The 18619-nt window shown below is 40.8% G+C and overlaps 1 protein-coding gene across 5 annotated transcripts in view; it reads left to right on the top strand.

Annotated features, from left to right (window-relative positions):
* The window catches only part of LOC134871398 (disintegrin and metalloproteinase domain-containing protein 12-like), a 68363-nt gene that overhangs the window by 37320 nt on the left and 12424 nt on the right, over nt 1-18619 (top strand). For all 5 annotated transcript variants that reach the window (XR_010166683.1, XR_010166681.1, XR_010166682.1 and 2 more), the window contains exons 5-12: nt 1442-1518; nt 2658-2844; nt 7611-7676; nt 8234-8305; nt 8740-8909; nt 9602-9686; nt 11547-11695; nt 18246-18423. Coding sequence is in view for 2 of the 5 variants with exons in the window: in XM_063894172.1 (XP_063750242.1) it covers nt 1442-1518; nt 2658-2844; nt 7611-7676; nt 8234-8305; nt 8740-8909; nt 9602-9686; nt 11547-11695; nt 18246-18423 (984 nt within the window). In the remaining 3 variants the exon portion in view is untranslated. The remainder of the gene's footprint in view (nt 1-1441; nt 1519-2657; nt 2845-7610; nt 7677-8233; nt 8306-8739; nt 8910-9601; nt 9687-11546; nt 11696-18245; nt 18424-18619) is intronic.

Genomic DNA, 18619 nt, shown 5'->3' with positions numbered 1-18619 from the left:
TTCTGCCGAAACAAAAAGTCTATTCATATCTTTCATATTCGATGCATCACAGTCATGATCTCATCAAAGAAACATGAGGTGGTAGCATTAACGCAGCACACTAAATCCAGCCCTGCTCCACTAAAATTTCATATTTCATGTATTGGGCTGTCCTTTCTTTGCCTTTTACCTTGCCATAATGGATGAGTCTCTTTCAGTGCACCTCCAGGTAGAGATATGGAAAGTAGCCAAACAGACAAGGCTCTCAAGGCTTAGGGTATGTATCTTCAATGTCCTCTAAATAAGATATTGTCCTTTGGGCGGTAGGTTTTTGTTTTGATAGCTAATCCATGTTTCTCTTAAATAAATCCTGTTTATATGACTCTTTAATGTATTACCAAATATGTTTGGGGAGAAACATTAGTGCTGCATAGATTATGTTTACTGATATAATGTCTTTCCAGTCCATTTTGGTCTTATTAGTCATATTTCTACACTTTAAGTTGTGCAACAAAAAGTATGTTTTAGTTCTTTGTATAGTTTCTGTTGTTCTCAAAGCAGTATTAATGTTGTTTTTTTGTAGAAACATTGACATATTATCACTGTACTGCAAATGTACAGCCTTAACAAACAAAGTACACATCCAGCAGACATTAAGCATTCCTTGGGGGTCATGTTTCTGGCAATCCAAAGAATTTAGGTCCAGGAAATCACTCTCTGGTCTGTTAAGTGTGTGGCTTTCTTAAAGATTCAGCTTCAATAAATGCATTCAATAATAGATCCAGAATTTGCCTTTTATCCCGAACCCCAAAGAATTGGATAATTGTGGTTTAATTGCAGAATCACTGTGAAAAAGTGCTGTGATGCAACAATAGGAAAGGATCCCCTTTAACACCAGAAACTCATTTAGACTCTGAACATGCGAAACAAGCAGTTTCTCGAGGTTAGCCACCTTGCATTGGGCTGGACATTTAAATTTACTGCCTGCACTCTATATTTAGAGGGGTGTAAAACTCATTTCCTTGTTTTCAGGAACAGGGTGGCAAAAGGGTTGGTTAGACCTCACCTGAGCAAGGCTGTGTAACTGCAGCAGAAAGGCTGTTTTCACTCTAAACCAGACGCTTCCTCCCCACCCTCTCGCTGCCAGGCCTGGTTCAATAAACATGGGCTGCATTTACTTTCGTTACTCCCTTTTGCAGCTTGACAGGTGGTCCTTGAAAGCGGGTACCTGGGAAATGCAGCAGCATGCAAAAATTGTGCTGGGAAATATGAAACGCTGCACAGATTTCAACCATCTTCAGCCTGTGGGAAAGTGAATAGCTGCTTTCTAGCAACAAAAGAGTTAATCTGGTCATATTTCACAGTGATTAGGGGGTACAGCTCTTTAGTCTCACACCGGTGGTCCCATCTCTTTCGTCCTGAATTTTAAATACTGAAAAACGTTTTGTCTGTGCTCCTACAGGCAAACTGCTACTACCATGGTGAGGTGGAGGGACATGTCAATTCGGACGTCAGTCTCAGTACCTGCACTGGTTTGAAGTAAGTCTGTCAGACATTTACTTATTTTTGTCACAGAAAAAACAGTGGTCTAGTGCTTTTGTGATGTATTTGTGACAGCCCATATACTTGCCATTCATGCATTATTTTTTTCTGTACAAGAAGTAATTATTAACACCATCTCTGGAACTAATTTTTCAGTTTATCTCCAAATTGTTGTTTACAACGTCTCACAACAATTATTTTTGATCAATACAATGACATCAAAACCATTAAAACTGTCACCAAATCTATGAATATCCAATCCAGGGTTGTAATAAACAGAAATTATGCTTTTAGTCTGACTGGAGGCCAAGTCATAAGTCCCAAGTGTACAACTGGCGTGTCGGCAGAACCCAATAAATAATGAATTTTGCTACATTAATACGTTGAGATGTCAGTCTTTATATACTGTTGAAAAGCAGTAAAGTTGAGATATTGTTAGGCTTTAGAAAAGTAAGGAATTTAAGTGTTGGAAACACTGTTTGCAGATGTCAAACAGGAGTAATGATTGCAGTAATATCATTGGACACCATCAGGAATGTTATCAGAAACCAGCCAAACTTCTACACCATCTACGGATGAATCGCCTGATTGTAAAGCCCTCGCTGTTGCCCTTTGTTTTTGATATGTATTTATCTATTTCCGTTTTTCTATAACCTGTGAGCACAATAATATATGCATATAATTGTTTTTGACAGAGCTGCACATTGCCTGGCTCACAGAGACAAATTGTATTTGGTTTAAAGTTGGCAGTGCTCAGGCTGTCTTTGGGGTGAGGGGGGTTAGTGTGAGTTCATTTGGTTGTGAATATTGAAGGTCCGTGAGAATCTCAGAGTTTATCCAGATTCTCTGCATGAGGATGTCAATTTAAATTAGAAAGGCCAATGTTAAACCATGAGAAAAATGAAGGAAGAGGAAACAATGGGAATCTAAGATATTATACTCTATATATAAGACTGCATTCATCACAATGATGTACCATCTTTAGTCACACATACTCCAATGTTACTTCTGTTTCAGCCAGGTTAGCTTAACATTATTATTTGCTACACATCTGATATGTTTGAGCACAATACTAGTGTTTGAATTCTGAAAACATGAACAGAATTCACATTGTCACACCTTTCCTTGCTCTGCAGGGGTTTCATAACTCTTGAAGGCAAATCCTATGTAGTGGAACCATCTGCTGATCACTCCGATGGGACTCACTGGATCTACACAGCTGAACACCTCAATTTTGCTCCTGGCACCTGTGGCCATGATTTCAACATATCCTACCCCATTGAACATGCAGACAGCAGTCCGTTCAGGGCTTTCAGCACAAGGGTAAGGATCATTAAACTGTCTCTATTTTATCACCGGTAAACTGACGATTTGAAAGAAAGTTCTGTCTGCAAGATTTCAGCCGTATTTTTGGCATTTTATGCTTTTATAACTACTTCATAGCTCATAGTCAGCAAATCACCAAAGTTTACTACTTAGAAAACATGTTCTTTAAGCACTCTTAGGTAGAACAAAGGGATCATATATTTCTAAGGCCTGTCAATTGTGAAGCCACTTCAACAGGTCCAAATGGTCCACTAAGGAGAATGCACTGGAAAACATTCTAAACCCTATATCTCTATACCCTAAACTGAGCTTTTTTATTCTGATCATGTTAGCATTTTCCTCGAAGATTCATTGTTTTTTATATTGTAGTAAGTCACTATAATGCAAAGTCAGCTCAGAGGAACCTTTAATCGACTGGAGGCGGGAGAGATTAAGAGTTACTCATTCTGATAAAAAGAGTTTTCTTGTGAGTTATCTACAAAGTGAACCAGGTGTAATCCATTTATTTTTATTATTCAACCTTGTGAGGGTGGCATGTTGAAAAACGTTATATTTTCCAATTAGCACTTTTTTAGTCTCCAGAATATTTAATAACTAATTAGGCCTTGTATGCCCGTTCATTCAGCCTTTCGCTGTGACTTCCATTCAAAAGTTGAATTTGTAGTCTCAAACCCACTGTGCTATGAAAATGCTGTGGTGCAGAACATCTTGAATTAACCAGCTACGGTGGAAAATAGTGATTGAATGCTCATGGACCTTTGTTGCGGTGATTCCCAATTTTTGTATTGCCTGTTTTATATGTTCATTTACTCCTCACTGTGTCTTTACCTGACATAGGTGATTTAAATGATCAACTTATGTTTTGTTTAGCATAGACATATTGGCTAGGTTAAAAACAAGACAATTGAGAGGGATTCAACTCTTCTTAGTTTGGGAGGGAGGGAAAGATAAAAGACACACCTGGCAAAGATTTGTACTGTACTGAGTGTACTGTTATAGTTGGAGCAAATAATTCAATTCCATCTGCACACAATTTGAAAGATTGCTCACCTTAACCCTTTTTGAGAGATCATTTGCAATGTAGATATTGGTAAGTGGTCTCTTATATATTTTAGAAGCTACTACTTGTTGAAGAATTCACTCTTTCTTTCCATCTGATCTAACATTGTCCATTAGTGACGGAGTATACGTTGAGCCCAGGTTGATAAACGCCTGTGGAGAGTGCATCGGCTGCTAAGTGTCACCATTTGCTCTGAAAGCAAGATCGGGCTTGTACATCACGGCTTCAGCAGGACCCGTCCATCCAGAATTAAACAGATTGCTTTTTAGAAAAACCCCACCCGATCCACGTCATACACTCAGCTCCTTACTTTGCCAGTGAGCAGAGGGATAAATCATAAGAGCCATGATCATAGAGCCTCTTTATCTTCAGAGGGAACAGGCCTTTAAAGATGACGAGCGCTGATAAGTGGAAAACACAGACTCCAGTGATCTCTATCTGACTGGTGAAGGACGGCAAGAGTGGATATACATGGTTTATTTATCAGGTCAACACAACAGACACACAGATAGGTGGTGTAAAAGATGAAACAGATGTCCAACAAGGAGGAAAAGCACACATTCCATAATTGTGATGCAGCGTAAATGTGAGGGACTTTCCATTTTCTTAAATCTGATTTTTATTCTCGCAATTGTTTAATCATTTCATTAAGGTTGTATTGAGATTGAGTGTTGTTTTAGAAAGCAGGCCAAACACATGGCTTTGCTGGCTAAAACATAACATTGTTGGGTTTATTTATTCATGAAGTGATCTGGATTTTCTGATGTTTAACTGCAGTTGTTGATTCCTGTTGATGAATATAAAACTGGCTTTAATGACCAGCATTTTTATTTTTTGGTTAGAGGGCTGCAAAGCAAAACAATTCTGACAACAGCACAATGCAGAGGGTTTTAAAGACAGAGACAGAGGGGGAATAGGTGACACAAGTGGGATCATATTGCTAATTTAAACCAGTGTGAAAAAGATGATTTGATTATAACTCATAAGGGTTTATTCATTATACTTTAATATGTTTTATCAGATCGCATTTCATTTGTTTGAAATAGCATGTCCCTACCCCTCCTAACCCAGCAAAAGATGCCAGAGTTAGAAAGGAAAACATCTCTAAGTGAAGACAGATGCTGCTTTTAAGGGAGGTTGACACACACAGTAATCCCACAGGTGATTACAAAAGTGAAAACATATAAAATAGACATGGAATTATTTTTGAAAAATGGTCACTTCTTCTTACCCGAGGAGCAAAAGGCTTTGTTAGTAGCAGCGCTAAGGTACACAGAAAAGTGTGAATTTAAAGTCTGGTTTTCTGTACTTGGTGGCATACAAGCAAACTCACCTCCTAACAAGAGGGCACCGAGGTGTACTGCTGCTGCTTTGATAAGCTGCGCTGTGCCCTGCTTGAGTGTCTAAAGATACAGAGGCGAGCTGGCAGAGTGCCGCCTGGATGATTACAGTCAGATGGGGTAGAGAAGGGAAGAGAGAGATATGATGGCTAGCTTTCAGGACCTGCACATCAACAGCATGAGTAGCTGCAAATCTCTATTGGCGTCAAGCCTAAACAGAACATTACATTTTGGGAAAGGGTTAAATACAATATAGGAGAACTACACATATAGAGCTGCAAGTCACCAATGTTTTTATTATCCATTAACTCCCCATAACAGAGAAAAGCAGGAAATCCTTACATTTGAGAGGCTGAAAACGGTATTTTCTTTCATTTCTTCAATTATTTTTCTTTCATTGGACTCATCTATTAGTTGACTAATCGTTGCAGCCTGAACTTGCCGTGGAGTAGAATCTAATCACAAAGATGCATTGGCCGTGGCGCAACTGGCTGGGGCACCTGCACCGTATGCCAGTGACCCGGGTTCGATTCCCGACCCGTGGCCCTTCAGGATCCCTACCCCGAATCTCTCTCCTACTTTCCTCTCACTCTCCACTGTCCTATCCGATTAAAGGCAAAAAGCCCCCAAAAAATATTTAAAAAAAAGATGCATTATACCGTTTTTATCTTCACCCACACCTGAACCAGCTCCATTTGCTTAATGAAGGTAATGTGCTTGAAAGCTTTCAGGTTGGTAAGCTGGCCTTCGTTCTTAAATTCTCTTTGTCATATAAATTGTAAAAGAAAACCAGCCTCTTTCTTCACCTTAATTCTCTGATATTGAAGCAGCAGTGGAGTGGAAACAGGAACTGAGGGAAGTAGAAGGGAGAACATTTGGTCCATTTATGTAAAAGGGAAGCCGTTAAATATTTGAATATATTAGTAGGTGATTTTATTTATACACATCTACTCAATTGGATCCAGAAACCAATTTCATTTTTACTTTTATAGAGAGACGAATAATAAAACGTCATGTGAAATAAGTCATGTTTACTTCTGATTAATCTGAATTAGTTCACAAACAGTCATGCTCTTCAATGAGTTGATTGAACACAGTGTCCGTGTGTGTGTCCCCTCTCCAGTGGCCTCCTGGAGATTTCACCATAGCGTGCATTTGGAGCACACTGGCCCATCCTAGCTTATCTATGGAGGAGGCAGATAAGAGCAGAGAGGATCCAGGCTGCCAGGCCAGCACGGATATAGAGGCTCAGGTTGAAAGTGGGCCATAGTGTGATAGCAGAACACTCAGCCAGCAGGATAGTATAGGATCTGTGTGTGTGTGTGTGTGTGTGTGTGTGTGTGTGTGTGTGTGTGTGTGTGTGTGTGTGTGTGTGTGTGTGTGTGTGTGTGTGTGTGTGTGTGTGTGTGTGTGTGTGTGTGTGTGTGTGTGTGTGTGTGTGTGAGAGAGTGGAAAAACTGAAACATGAGAGCAACGTCTGCCCCATGGACAGGAGTTATTTGCCTTGGTTTGGAAGAGCCTCAAAATAATCATCATGTTCGTGTTTTCTTTTTGTCCTTAACTTCTTTTATGAAAATGTGTGTCTTTTATTCAGTCATCATATTTTCAGCCAAGCTAGACTTATAGCTCTAGGGATCACAATGTTGTTTCTTTTCGTTGGTGTGTTCAGACATCAATTTTTCCCTCTTCTACTTTTTCTCTTCTGCCCTAATAATGACAGTGTTTGATTCTTCCTTCTTTGTTCAAAGTTTTGACTGTGATCCTTGACCACACAAATATACAATAACAAATAATAATATATTTGAACACCTTTTACCATTTGAGAAAAGTGTGAACCTGCCTTCTTAAATGTGGATATCATTCTCATCAGCCCTACTCCGCTGTCTTGGTGTGTTGGTAAAATCATTGTACAGTTGTAAAATAAATCAATACTTAGCCCGTCACATGCTCTTTTAATTTTAGAAAGAAAAGCCCGGGGGATTATACTGTTAATGCCTACAGTGCAGGCACCATTGTCTAAAAACAGTGATTTATTTGTGTTGACAGAGTTACCTGTGACCTTATTGGGTCACCGTGAGGCATATCAGATTGCTTTGTACTGATTGTTGTGTTTGCCGCCTTAAGTGTGGAGTGGAAGGTGTGTATCAAGTGGCCACCTGCTAAATCTAAGCCGCCCTTTCTAGAAAGCTGAGGTTAAGTGTGTCCTCCTAACGTCCTTCTTCTTTCTCTGTTCTCTCTCTTCATCTTTATCTCGCTTCATCTCTTGGTTTATCACTTTGTCATTACCACACTCGATTCCCTCTCCAATTTATTGCTCATTCTTGCCTCATCACCACCTATTGTCCTTTCACTCACCCACGCAGCATAAACGCCACGTCCAGACTACGACCAAGTATGTGGAGCTGATCATTGTCGCTGACAACAGAGAGGTAAGCAGAAGTCGATCCTTCCTGACCTATTCACCGTCTCCAGCCCTATCCTCAGCTAAAAAGCTCAGAGGTCGCCTGCTTAGCTGCCCCACATTCCACTTGAGACATATATAAGATGACTGAAATCTTTCCATTGTTCCGCCTTTAATGTGTCAACTTACTCATATTGATTGACTGTCCAGCTCCCTTATACATTATTTGACCAATGAACCATTCCATTCAAATCTAAAACCTCAACCATAAGATCTTAGAGAGGGCAAAGAGAAGAAAGTGTCACAAGCTTCAGAGCCACAGAAAGTGAATGAATGCTGGATAAAAGACAAGGTGGTTGAGGTTATCTCTTAAGCCGAAGCTCCACTCAGGAGCCCTTTGATGATAGCAGCTGCAGTGGAATCAACACGACACCCTGTGAAGACATTTCCAAAGCTGGTGCAGGGTTGATATCCGATGCAGTGTTGATATGCTTCCTAAATAATTTCTTTGATGGAAATAAACATTCAAGAGGGTGGATCACCTCTCTTTCTCCTTGCTTTACTCTGTCTACTTGTGTTGTTCAGTTTCAGAAGCAAGGCAAGGACATGGAGAAGGTCAAGCAGCGGCTGGCTGAGATCGCCAATTACGTGGACAAGGTAACAATCAAATCAACAGAGGGGATGTGGTTTAAGCGTCTGATTTATTAGAGGTCACATCAAGCCTGCTGAGAATTAACCGACCTGCGAACAGAGGCTGATTGGATTATGAATGGACGATCAATTCCATAACTCGACTGAGAAATGTTGTGAAGAGGCCGCTGCAATAATACATTCCGTGGGTGGTGGTTTAATAAAACAGAAGCAAAATATGATTTATTCATACGGAGTCACACGTTTATTAATGTTTAAGGATTTGTTCAGAGCCTCTCATCATTTTTAAGCGACTTGTGTATAGTATGTGTGTTTCAATAAGTAAAGTACAGTGAAGAGAAGAACAGAAATGTTATGAGACAGATCAAAAGCTCTTAAACTGGGAAATATGTCTCTCTCTCTTTCCCTCTCTACGTCTCCCTTCTCCCCTGAACCTTCAGTTCTACAGGGCTCTGAATATCCGTGTGGCCCTGGTGGGCCTGGAAGTATGGAGTGATGTAGACAAATGCCCGATAACCCAGGACCCCTTCACCACTTTGCATGAGTTCCTAGACTGGAGGAAGGTCAAGCTGCTCCCTCAGAAGCCTCATGACAACGCCCAGCTAATCAGGTAGATCTGCTGTTGTAGTGTTCAGCTAGATAGTTGCATTCTTAAAGTCACTATTTGAAATTGATCATATTTACAAATTATTAAGAGCGCATAATGCAGTTGTTTTGGATTGGTCTTTGAGTTTTATTAACTCAAAGCTTAATTGACTGTGATGTTTTGTTATATTAACTTTTGCTGTGGCTGTTCTTTTGAGCTACCTTCAAAGGTGCCTTGCAGTGTGGATGTCACAAAAACAAATCTAATTTCCAAACTCTTTCTGAACCAGTCTTAATTATTCACATGCTGTTAAAGCCTCATAAGATCCATACAAAATACACATCTTTTTAAAAAAAAGTTTTCTATTGGTAAAATGACAATGTGTAGCTGTTATTATCAGATGTAGATGTAGACCACTTTTTTTTTTAATGAGTTTGTCTTTCTTTCTGTTGGTCTGTCTGCTCGCCACTTTCCTAGAATGTTAAACTAAAATGTGCTAACTTTAACCCAAAGCAACACCTAAGGTTATTTGGCATGCAGGCCTAGTCAGTAGCCAATGAAACATTTCCAAACCATGTTAGTCATGAGAAAACCCTAGCAGTACTCAACATTTGAGACAGCCCTTTGCAGATATAAAAACATTGCTCTCTCGAGGGGCGTTTACCGTGACAGTTGAAGCATCAAAGATCTGATGACCTTTGTTGTCTTCCCCTTAGTGGGGTCTATTTCCAGGGCACCACCATTGGTATGGCACCCATCATGAGTATGTGCACAGCAGAGCAGTCGGGGGGAATCGTCATGGTACGTAAATCCACTAACGAATATTCCATCCTGAAGCAAAAGGAGTACAAAAGAAATATTTGGTGTGTCTCTGACTTCCAGAAAGTAGACCAGACATATTTTATCATTTCCCTCCCTCTGCCCTCCACTCTTTGCCTGGTTCTCCCCCCTCCCTCCTGTCTGACATAATACTCTCATATTTCTCCCCTGAGTCTCTTGTGTAAGGGTTGAGCTAAGGATTCCAGAGTTGATATTAACTTGTATTAACAGGGCACACACATCATTGAGACTTTTTTTCCATGAAGGCTAAGTTAGTATGCATAGCACCCTCCACTGATAAATCAAAGCGTGTATCGATTACACGAGTGGAAACCATTGCTTCTTAATGAGGTGCAACAAATTAATGAATTCAAGGGTACTGTGTGTCCTCGAATGAAAATGTAGGTGCATGTCGTAAATGATCACCCAGTAAAGAACTGCAACCCTATGTGCCCAAGTCATGTTGTATTAGCGCAAGTCATGCTATTATTTTATACTCCATTTCCCTGAGTGGCTGTTTGTCTGGCTGGCTGGTAAGCTTTACAGCAAGTCCCCAGATGGTTCTTCACTCTTGTCCTCGCAGATGGTAAAGTGGGGACTTGGTCATTATGATAGAGCTCTACATACCACATATATCAGGTCAGGGACATTAAGAATTAGTCTCCAACCGCAGACTCTTCCGTGGGCAAACTGCAACCCTGTTGTCTCAGTTGTCTCGCTAACTGACAAAGTACTTTTGAACTCATTAGCCAACTTCCCCTATGGGTCTCATTGTTATTTTTCTAAGCAGTTAAATCTTAAACATCCATTCTGGAACCATCTGGAATATCCATTTACCAGACCCAAATGTTACATTCATTTCTTGGGTGTGGCAAAACAGAACGCAGACAGTGGCATGTAGTGCCCTCTTGAGCACATAAGCCTCATCAGTCAGCAAGGTGTTTTGGAAACTGAGCTAGAGGGTTTTCTTTTCATGGATTTTTGGCGGCACAGTTGGATCGCAGGAAGTGCTGACAGCTGATGACCGTTACTTTCAAAAGCCCCCAGCAGAGCAGTTCATCAGACTGTACAGCTCTTCTGAATAATGCACAGTGACTGAAGACTCCAGAGACAAGGTGCTCTGATGCACAGTGCTTCATGCACGAAGAGCTGATAGCGGCTGCCGCCACATTATTTATCCGGCCTCTTCACGTGTTCATGTTTTACACACCTTTCAGGAACTCTCGGCACCTCAACCAACGAAGCTTTCACGGTGACAACTTCATCTTCACAGCGCATCCTCTAGCACTGTGTGTTTTTTTATTCTGTTATCTTTGCTGGCCGTGTGATTTTTAAGCTGTCCTCAAGCAGAGTTTTTCTTTCAACTTTTTTGCCAGTTTTGTGTGGATAAAGCAGCACATCTGGCTTGGTCAAAGTTTGCACAGCAAGCTGAAGGTGACAGCCCGCAGTCTGCCTTTTCCTTCCACATTTCAGTACTACAACTTCAAGCAGAGGAAGCGCTCTGATAAGCACAGATCCAACAGTGTTGTTTGTTTAATCTTGGCAATTTGCAATTACACTCAGTGATTTTGAGTCATGTTTTTCCAGTAGGTCCTGGGGGGTAACAGTGATTTGGCTACCATTACATTTTAATTATTTATTATTTTCCTCAGAGAATGTAATCAGGAAGTTCTGGTTTAATAAGCTATTGTTTCCTAAAACAGAGCAATAAAACACATTGCTTGTATCATGTCAAGTATAGAAATATACTTGATAAATCTGACTCTTAAATTGAAGAGATACACGTTATTAAGAAGCAATTGCTTGTTCATTTTCTGCATGATTGATATTTTTCTTTTGTAGGACCATTCAGACAACCCCCTGGGGGCTGCAGTCACTCTGGCCCACGAGCTTGGACACAACTTTGGAATGAACCATGACACCCCGGAGAGGGGGTGTGGCTGCAGGGTGACCGTGGATCGCGGAGGCTGCATCATGACTCCCTCCACCGGGTGAGTCACAGCTTCCTTCATAAACAATTAAGAGTCAATCGATCTTTAAGATTGCTGACTCCTTAAAGATACTCTACTCTACTGCAATATCCAAGACTGCAGGAGTATTATTTCAGCTAGTTGGCCTTCATCAGTCTAAGGACATATGCTATCATTCACTGCTTCAGTGCAATCCAGTGGGGTCGCCTCTGGATAGGCTTTAAAAATGACGTCTTGTTCCAAAACCATCTGAAATGTATCATCGTAATGTCAAGCCATCATTAAGTTTGCATTAATCCAGTCACTTATTGAGACGAGTGTGGCTCAAAACAGTCCAGATTGTGATCATATGTAAACATTATTCCACATGCTCTCTATTTGTAATTCATTGTCTATCGAGCGGTAAGCAAATAATGCTGTTGAACTGCTGGACTATTTTGGTTTATGGCAGATTCAACAGCTGTGCTAATGCCCTGAGGCAATATGACTCATACTGATGGGAAGCCAATGGTTCAGACGCAGTGCATGGCCAAAGCAATACTATTTTACTGACTCTTACACAATTTAGCTAAACTCCAATAATTAATTTGCAAAAGTTGTGGATAGTACTGGCTACTTTTTCTAGTGCCACCTCAGTCATGGGATTTGTAAATAGCAAAGATGACCATGGCTTTGGGATTACACTTTTTCATTTACTCACAAAACACTCTACAAAACCATGATGGCACCTCACAAAACCATGATGTACACTTAACCACACAAGCAACAATGTGCAGACAGGGATTTGAGTTAAGCAGAGCCGTACCATGTTGTAGAAACATGGCGTAAGTGTGCATCTTACAGCATATCAAGACAGACTGGTACATAGTTTATATTTGTTAACTATGGATGATTATGCCTTGCATCTTGTCAGATCGAGCAGAGGGATAGGGATTTTTTAAGTGTTAACACTGGGTATAACTTCAAGCCAGAAGTCTAGTGGTCTGTGGGAGCCACAGTTTGGTATTTAATGCTGGAAACATCCCTTTGTATTTGGTTTGGACCAGACCCATAAGAAACAGGGTAAAACTATTTTTGAATAGAGACTCATAAAGCAACACAGCAATAAGATTTAGAATTATAATTAGCTTAGATTTTGGGTATCCTTGGTCAAAGACTTTATCCTAAAATTGGCCGCAACATGAATGTGTAAAAAAAGCTACAATTACATACCCTCTCCTTTTCCTCTTTATTTACAGCAAGTTAGAGAGTGATTCTATTTTTTGAAATACATTCTTGCAGCTCCAAATAAATAGTTAAATACTGTCTATTATACATTTTGTATGTAGGGAAAGCATACACATTTCCCTTAAAATATCTCTCTATTCTGAAGTCATACGTAGCTATGACGAAATTCACTAAATGTGAAAGGATGTCATTTCTACCAAACATAGACTGGTAAGAAATATGTGGCATGAATATTTAGTGTTTTGTTCCGCTCTCCACGGAGAGAGTGCTTTTTATTCCATCTGAAAAAAGAAAGAAATTATCTAGCCATTGGTTTTAAAATAATCCCCTGAACATCTCCTTATCCATCCATATTGCTGCACTGTGACTTAATCCAGGATTAAGGAAGCAATACATTTAAATGAGGATGTTAAGGAACTCTGTATTGCCTCATTCTGCTTCCTCAGTTAATTCCAGGTCAGCACTATACACTCACTGCCTGAGGCGGCACTACATCTCCCATGAGTCCAACTCAATCCCCTTGTAGTTCTATGCTTTAAAATGCAATGTGGCCACACACACATGGCTCTGCTGCAATCACCTGCATGTTGTTCATCACCCAGCAGCTACAGTTATTTGTTCATAGCATTGAATGCCATATTTTTCTTGGCAGGCAACCAGCTCTTTCCAAGTGCAATGTGATTATACAGAATGCCTCTTCATAAGGCCAAGAGTTGGATGAGTTGGTACAAAAGCCCCGTTGATAACCAGCCCCTGCTTTCAATAATTGAAAGTACTGGCATAACTCACTTACACTTACTCAGCAAGGAGTACCTTGAGTTTTTTTTGGTTTGATTGATCTTTCATTTTAATCAGCTAAAGCACAATAGTGCCTTCATCAGTGCAATGTTAAGAAAGATACCCATCAAGCTCTGCTGGCCTCGCTTCTAGAGATAATAGGATCCAGTTCATGCTGGTGGGGGGGGGGCACTGAAACTGTAACTGTCCCAGAGCCAGCTGCACATATGCACAGAGCACTGCTTGTTTCCTGCTCACATTGGTCACGGCCAATTGTCGCTTCCTCCTTTCCTATCCATCCCCCCCCCCCCCCCCCCCCCCCCCCCCCCCCCATTAGGGCTAAATGAGAACAGGCTGGAGTCTCTATCCTTTGAGAACATAACATAGAGGAACACACATCAACTGAGCTGCTGCAGGGTAATCCATCGAATGAACATAAGTGCACAAAGTATTCAGAAAGATACATCTCGCTTATATACTGAAAGAGGAACTCCACAGGGTTCTATGTTTGGTCCACTATTGGTTCATCTTTTGCTTTCATTAACAGGGTGTGGCTATTTGAGTGCCTTTTAATATAGTTTGGATACAGCACATGCCACGTTATTGCAATGTCCTGAGTGTGCTTTGTATATCAACCCCCCTCAGTGTATAAATTGCCATCTGATTGATATTCCTGTGATTCAAAAAAATGTAAAAAGCACTGATCCGTGTTATGCAGCTGCATTGCAAGATGATGATGGACAGATAGACACCAAGATGAATTATTAAGACAGGGTTCACACACTCATGGGTTGAAGACCTTAGTAAGATTTTGAATGCTGGGCATGATCACCATCGGAACGAGATTGAAATATTTCCCTTGTTATAAAATAATCAAGAATCAAAATCACAGAAACTGAACCAAGGTCCAAGGCATGCCACCGAAATGTGACCCGTGCCCCGCTCAAGAACAGGAACTCTCTACTATGCCTTGTTTAATTGGGTCCATAGGGAAATCAATGTGAAAATGCTCTTCAGGATCTACAACATAGGCCAGACTGCCAGGCACCAAAGGCCACAACAGATCATATCACCTAATGTCATCGGCAAAGCTCTACATGCTCAAAGGAAACTGTAAAATTAATAATAAATGTGTAGTGAAGGAACTGTGGTTTTGAATTACTTAAGCAAACATGAAGTATTTGTCATGCTTACAGTTGTCACGGTCAGGTTTGAATTAAGGTTTGTTTACATTTGTGTTGGAAGATCAAGGTGCAACAAAGCAAAATAAAACTGTGATAGCAGAATGAAACTACAGTCTTATCAGTGTTTTTTGTATTTAAAAAAAATATTTTGTCAGATGTGTCACCAGAAAGGCAGATCTAATTCATAGCCTGATCAATGTTTTATGGCTGAAAAGTTGTAACATAATCTTGCTGTGCAGGATGTGGTGGATGGGTTTTGCGGCATTCTGTATCATCTGAACCAAAGTCAAATGTATGCCCAGCCCACTTTAATTTGGATGTAAAATGCTCTGTATATTCATTTGCAACTTTGCCTCATGATTATTGTAGTTGGTGGTACAATATATCTGACTGTATGTTCATCTTCAGCACTAAAATCCTATATAACCATGACTTTCCACATAAAAATAAAAAAGGGTTATTTTTCTCATCACTGAAGGCACACTCCCATTACATTTAATTTAGAAGAGCAACCCTTTCATCTTACATTTTTGCTTCATTTCAGCTTTGAAATGTGTTTTACTTTTTAAATCCTTAAGCTGTAAAAGCCTTTGGATAAGCAAGCTCAATCTGAACACTTTTGGACACGTCTTTAATTCATTATTTTAGTTTTTTAATTACATTGATTGTACATTTCAAGAGTCAATTTAATCAATTTGTTGTCCTTTCTGGATGTGTGTCTGTAGCGTCTTTACTATACTTCTCTACCCTAATGTAGGTCATTTGTTCATCTATCCCCTTGTCAGGGCTGCTGGATTGTTAGATGTTTGAAAGCCTTCGGCGCTGTAGTATTATTACAGTGTGTGGCAAATCATGGAGGCCTGTAATAGATCTGGGAATGATTCCTTATCAGCAGACCTCCCACAGTTCTGTTAAAGCCTTGTCTGGCAGCTGACCGTTGCTAAGATCCTGTGATTGCATGGTACACTCCATCAACCATCAACTGCAGTACCTCTGAAGCCTAGCAACCAACTGTCAAAAACTGACGTAAGGTTAAAGAGAAGAAAATCAGAGAGAAAAATTGATCCAATAATGGAATTGGAGGTGGGTAACAATGCAGCACTATGGGACAAACCAAAGAGCAGACAAAGAGAATAGACAGAGGTGAACAAGACTCATCTTTCTTGAAGCCCAAACCGCATTTGAACCAGCCGGAAGGTCACACAGGGTCTTTTCTCTTGTGGTGGTGGCATAGACTCCCATGGGATGAGTTGTTGTCTAAAGGGTCTTTAGTCTGCTATGAGCTCCAGATGTGCCCACCGTGATTTGCCCTGGCACTGCTTTTCCTCCCCTGGGGGCCCGCAGCTGCTAAATGCCATCCACTGTAATTCATTGGTGCCTCTTCCTTTTCACAGCCATTATTCCTCCACCCACCCCCACACCGTTGCAGGATAGACCAATTATTTCTGTATTGCGTCTCATAAAGAACAGCTGGATCCTGAGCTCATGCATCTCGGGGATGTGAGCTGTGATGTGAGTGTTTGTCATGGCTTGCATGGGCTGGTAACTGAAGAACAGGGCTGAGTTCATGGAAATTCACTGAATTCAGCAGAACAGGGTGTGCAACCAGAGTAGGCAATTTTGGTTCGTGCTTAGGGGGCAAGGAAGAAATCAACAACAGCGGTTGCTAAGGAAGTGGTCTGCCAGCCTTGACAGCCGTTCATCATAGCAAGGTCCCCTGGGAGGTTCAACAGGGAGGAAAGGAAAAAGAAAGGTGTTATAATGGCTGTTATTACAGCTTTCCTTATTGGTATTTCCTTTTGCCATTACATGTCATTACAAATCTACTCAGATATTTTGCTTTAGTCCAGAGTGTACAGAGATCTGCTTCCAGGTACCCCATTTTCACCTAACACAACCTCTGAATAGTATTGATGTTAGAGAGCAGACGGTTGTGTGTTTGGAGAGGGGGTCAGCAGCAGGAGTTGATGTAGGCCGCCTCCACACATGATGGAAATCAAAGGCAAGCCGCGAATGAGGTCATGTAAAAAACATTCACAGAGTGTCATGACATATTTAGAGCCATATTAGCATGTGAAACCCAATCAAAGAAACACAGTTTGAAAGACTTGTCGACATTGAGTCACATAGAAAGGCCTCCTTCTCTTAAGCTGAAAATCAACGGCCTGTGAAAAGGCCAGAAGAAGACGGCTCCTGCATCAATACAGCCATCAGCCACACTTCAAGGCTCAGCCCTGAAGCTGGAAACAATTGGCAACTCCTGCAAATGTAAACTTATGTAGAAGAACCTCATTGAGTTAAAATCTTTTGGGCTACCAAGGACTGTTATATGATGCCTTGATGCCACAGCAGCTCAGCCTGTGCATGAATTGGCCGTATGCACAAGCTGCTCTTTAAATATGCTTATTGAAAGATGAGGAGGCATTTACAGTTGTGCTACAACCAGACATGTTTGCTGTCCTTTCATCACTGTGATTTTCTAGACAAAAAAACACCTTGCAAGCTCAATAGAAAATTTGCCCTGCTGTCATATGGGAAATACATTATACACTGAATACATGGTATGTGTTGGATTTACACTGTAGGCACTTTCTTTGCTGCTCTGAATTATAAACAACTCTGAAGTGGACACATTTTATAGCGAAAATCATTAAAATGAATGCCTTCAAAGGTTCTTCAGCGAACATGTGGTTTTACTGAGTCTGCATATTTTGACTTGTATATATTGTACGTGGTGCGCCTGTAGAAAGAAACATATTCGCAGCTAAGTTGACCTGGATCCCCCACATAGTCATACATGCACTCATCCATGTGCAAGACGAGCACATATATTACACACGGGTTCACTCATTCGGGCCATATTGGGCTTTTATGATGTAGACAGAGGTATTAAAACCTAATATAGTGCTTTTTTTATAAAGATAGTGTCTGCACATAATCATGCTCACTTCACACACACACTCTTATCCAAGGCACTATATTATCGGAGATATAAAGCCACAGGAGGTTTTTAACAAAGCTTTTCCCCCTCTCCCCCTCCAAAAGCAATATTAAAAACACCCCATCGCCATTTCTTAATTTATAGGTGTTGCAATTCTTGAAGGAGGCACTTTTTGGTTTTATGTTCCCCTGTCTCATAAAATATGCCTTATCAGATCTCCCTCGTTCCATGGAGGCAGACGTCACCGGGCCCCTGTGCTGTTCGAATGCTAATGGAGCTCTGGAGAGGTTGCTGAGTTTTTGTGGTTAATTGATTTTGTGATTAGCAGCAATTAGCACTGATTACATCAGACTGAAGAGGACCCTTGTGGGTGATTTTGATCTTCTTCCTCCACTTTATCTTTGTTTGTGTCACTCACAAAGAATTTTTCTTTTCCTCACAGGTATCCTTTCCCCACAGTGTTCAGCAGCTGCAGCAAGAAGGACCTGGCAGCCAGTTTTGAAAAAGGCATCGGGATGTGTCTGTTCAACATGCCTGAGGTCAAGGTGCTGTACGGTGGACAGAAATGTGGCAACGGCTACGTGGAGGAGGGAGAGGAGTGCGACTGTGGAGAACTTGAGGTGAGCGTGCTACTGTATATATAGACCTCCTACAATTAGTCAGCATTCTTATTTTATGCCCCTTCTTTCAAAATTGAAATCTCTGTGTTAACTGCCACCCATAAATCATTGTAACTGTGTTCCCCACATTTGAGAAATGAAATAAGCAGAAGCGCTAGTAGGGGTTTCTTTAGCGTAAGTGACAGAAGCATAGCAC

Source organism: Eleginops maclovinus, chromosome 10, assembly GCF_036324505.1.
Source record: "Eleginops maclovinus isolate JMC-PN-2008 ecotype Puerto Natales chromosome 10, JC_Emac_rtc_rv5, whole genome shotgun sequence".
Taxonomy (NCBI): domain Eukaryota; kingdom Metazoa; phylum Chordata; class Actinopteri; order Perciformes; family Eleginopidae; genus Eleginops; species Eleginops maclovinus.
Note: the sequence above shows the minus strand (reverse complement) of the source record. Positions and strands in the feature narration are given on the sequence as shown.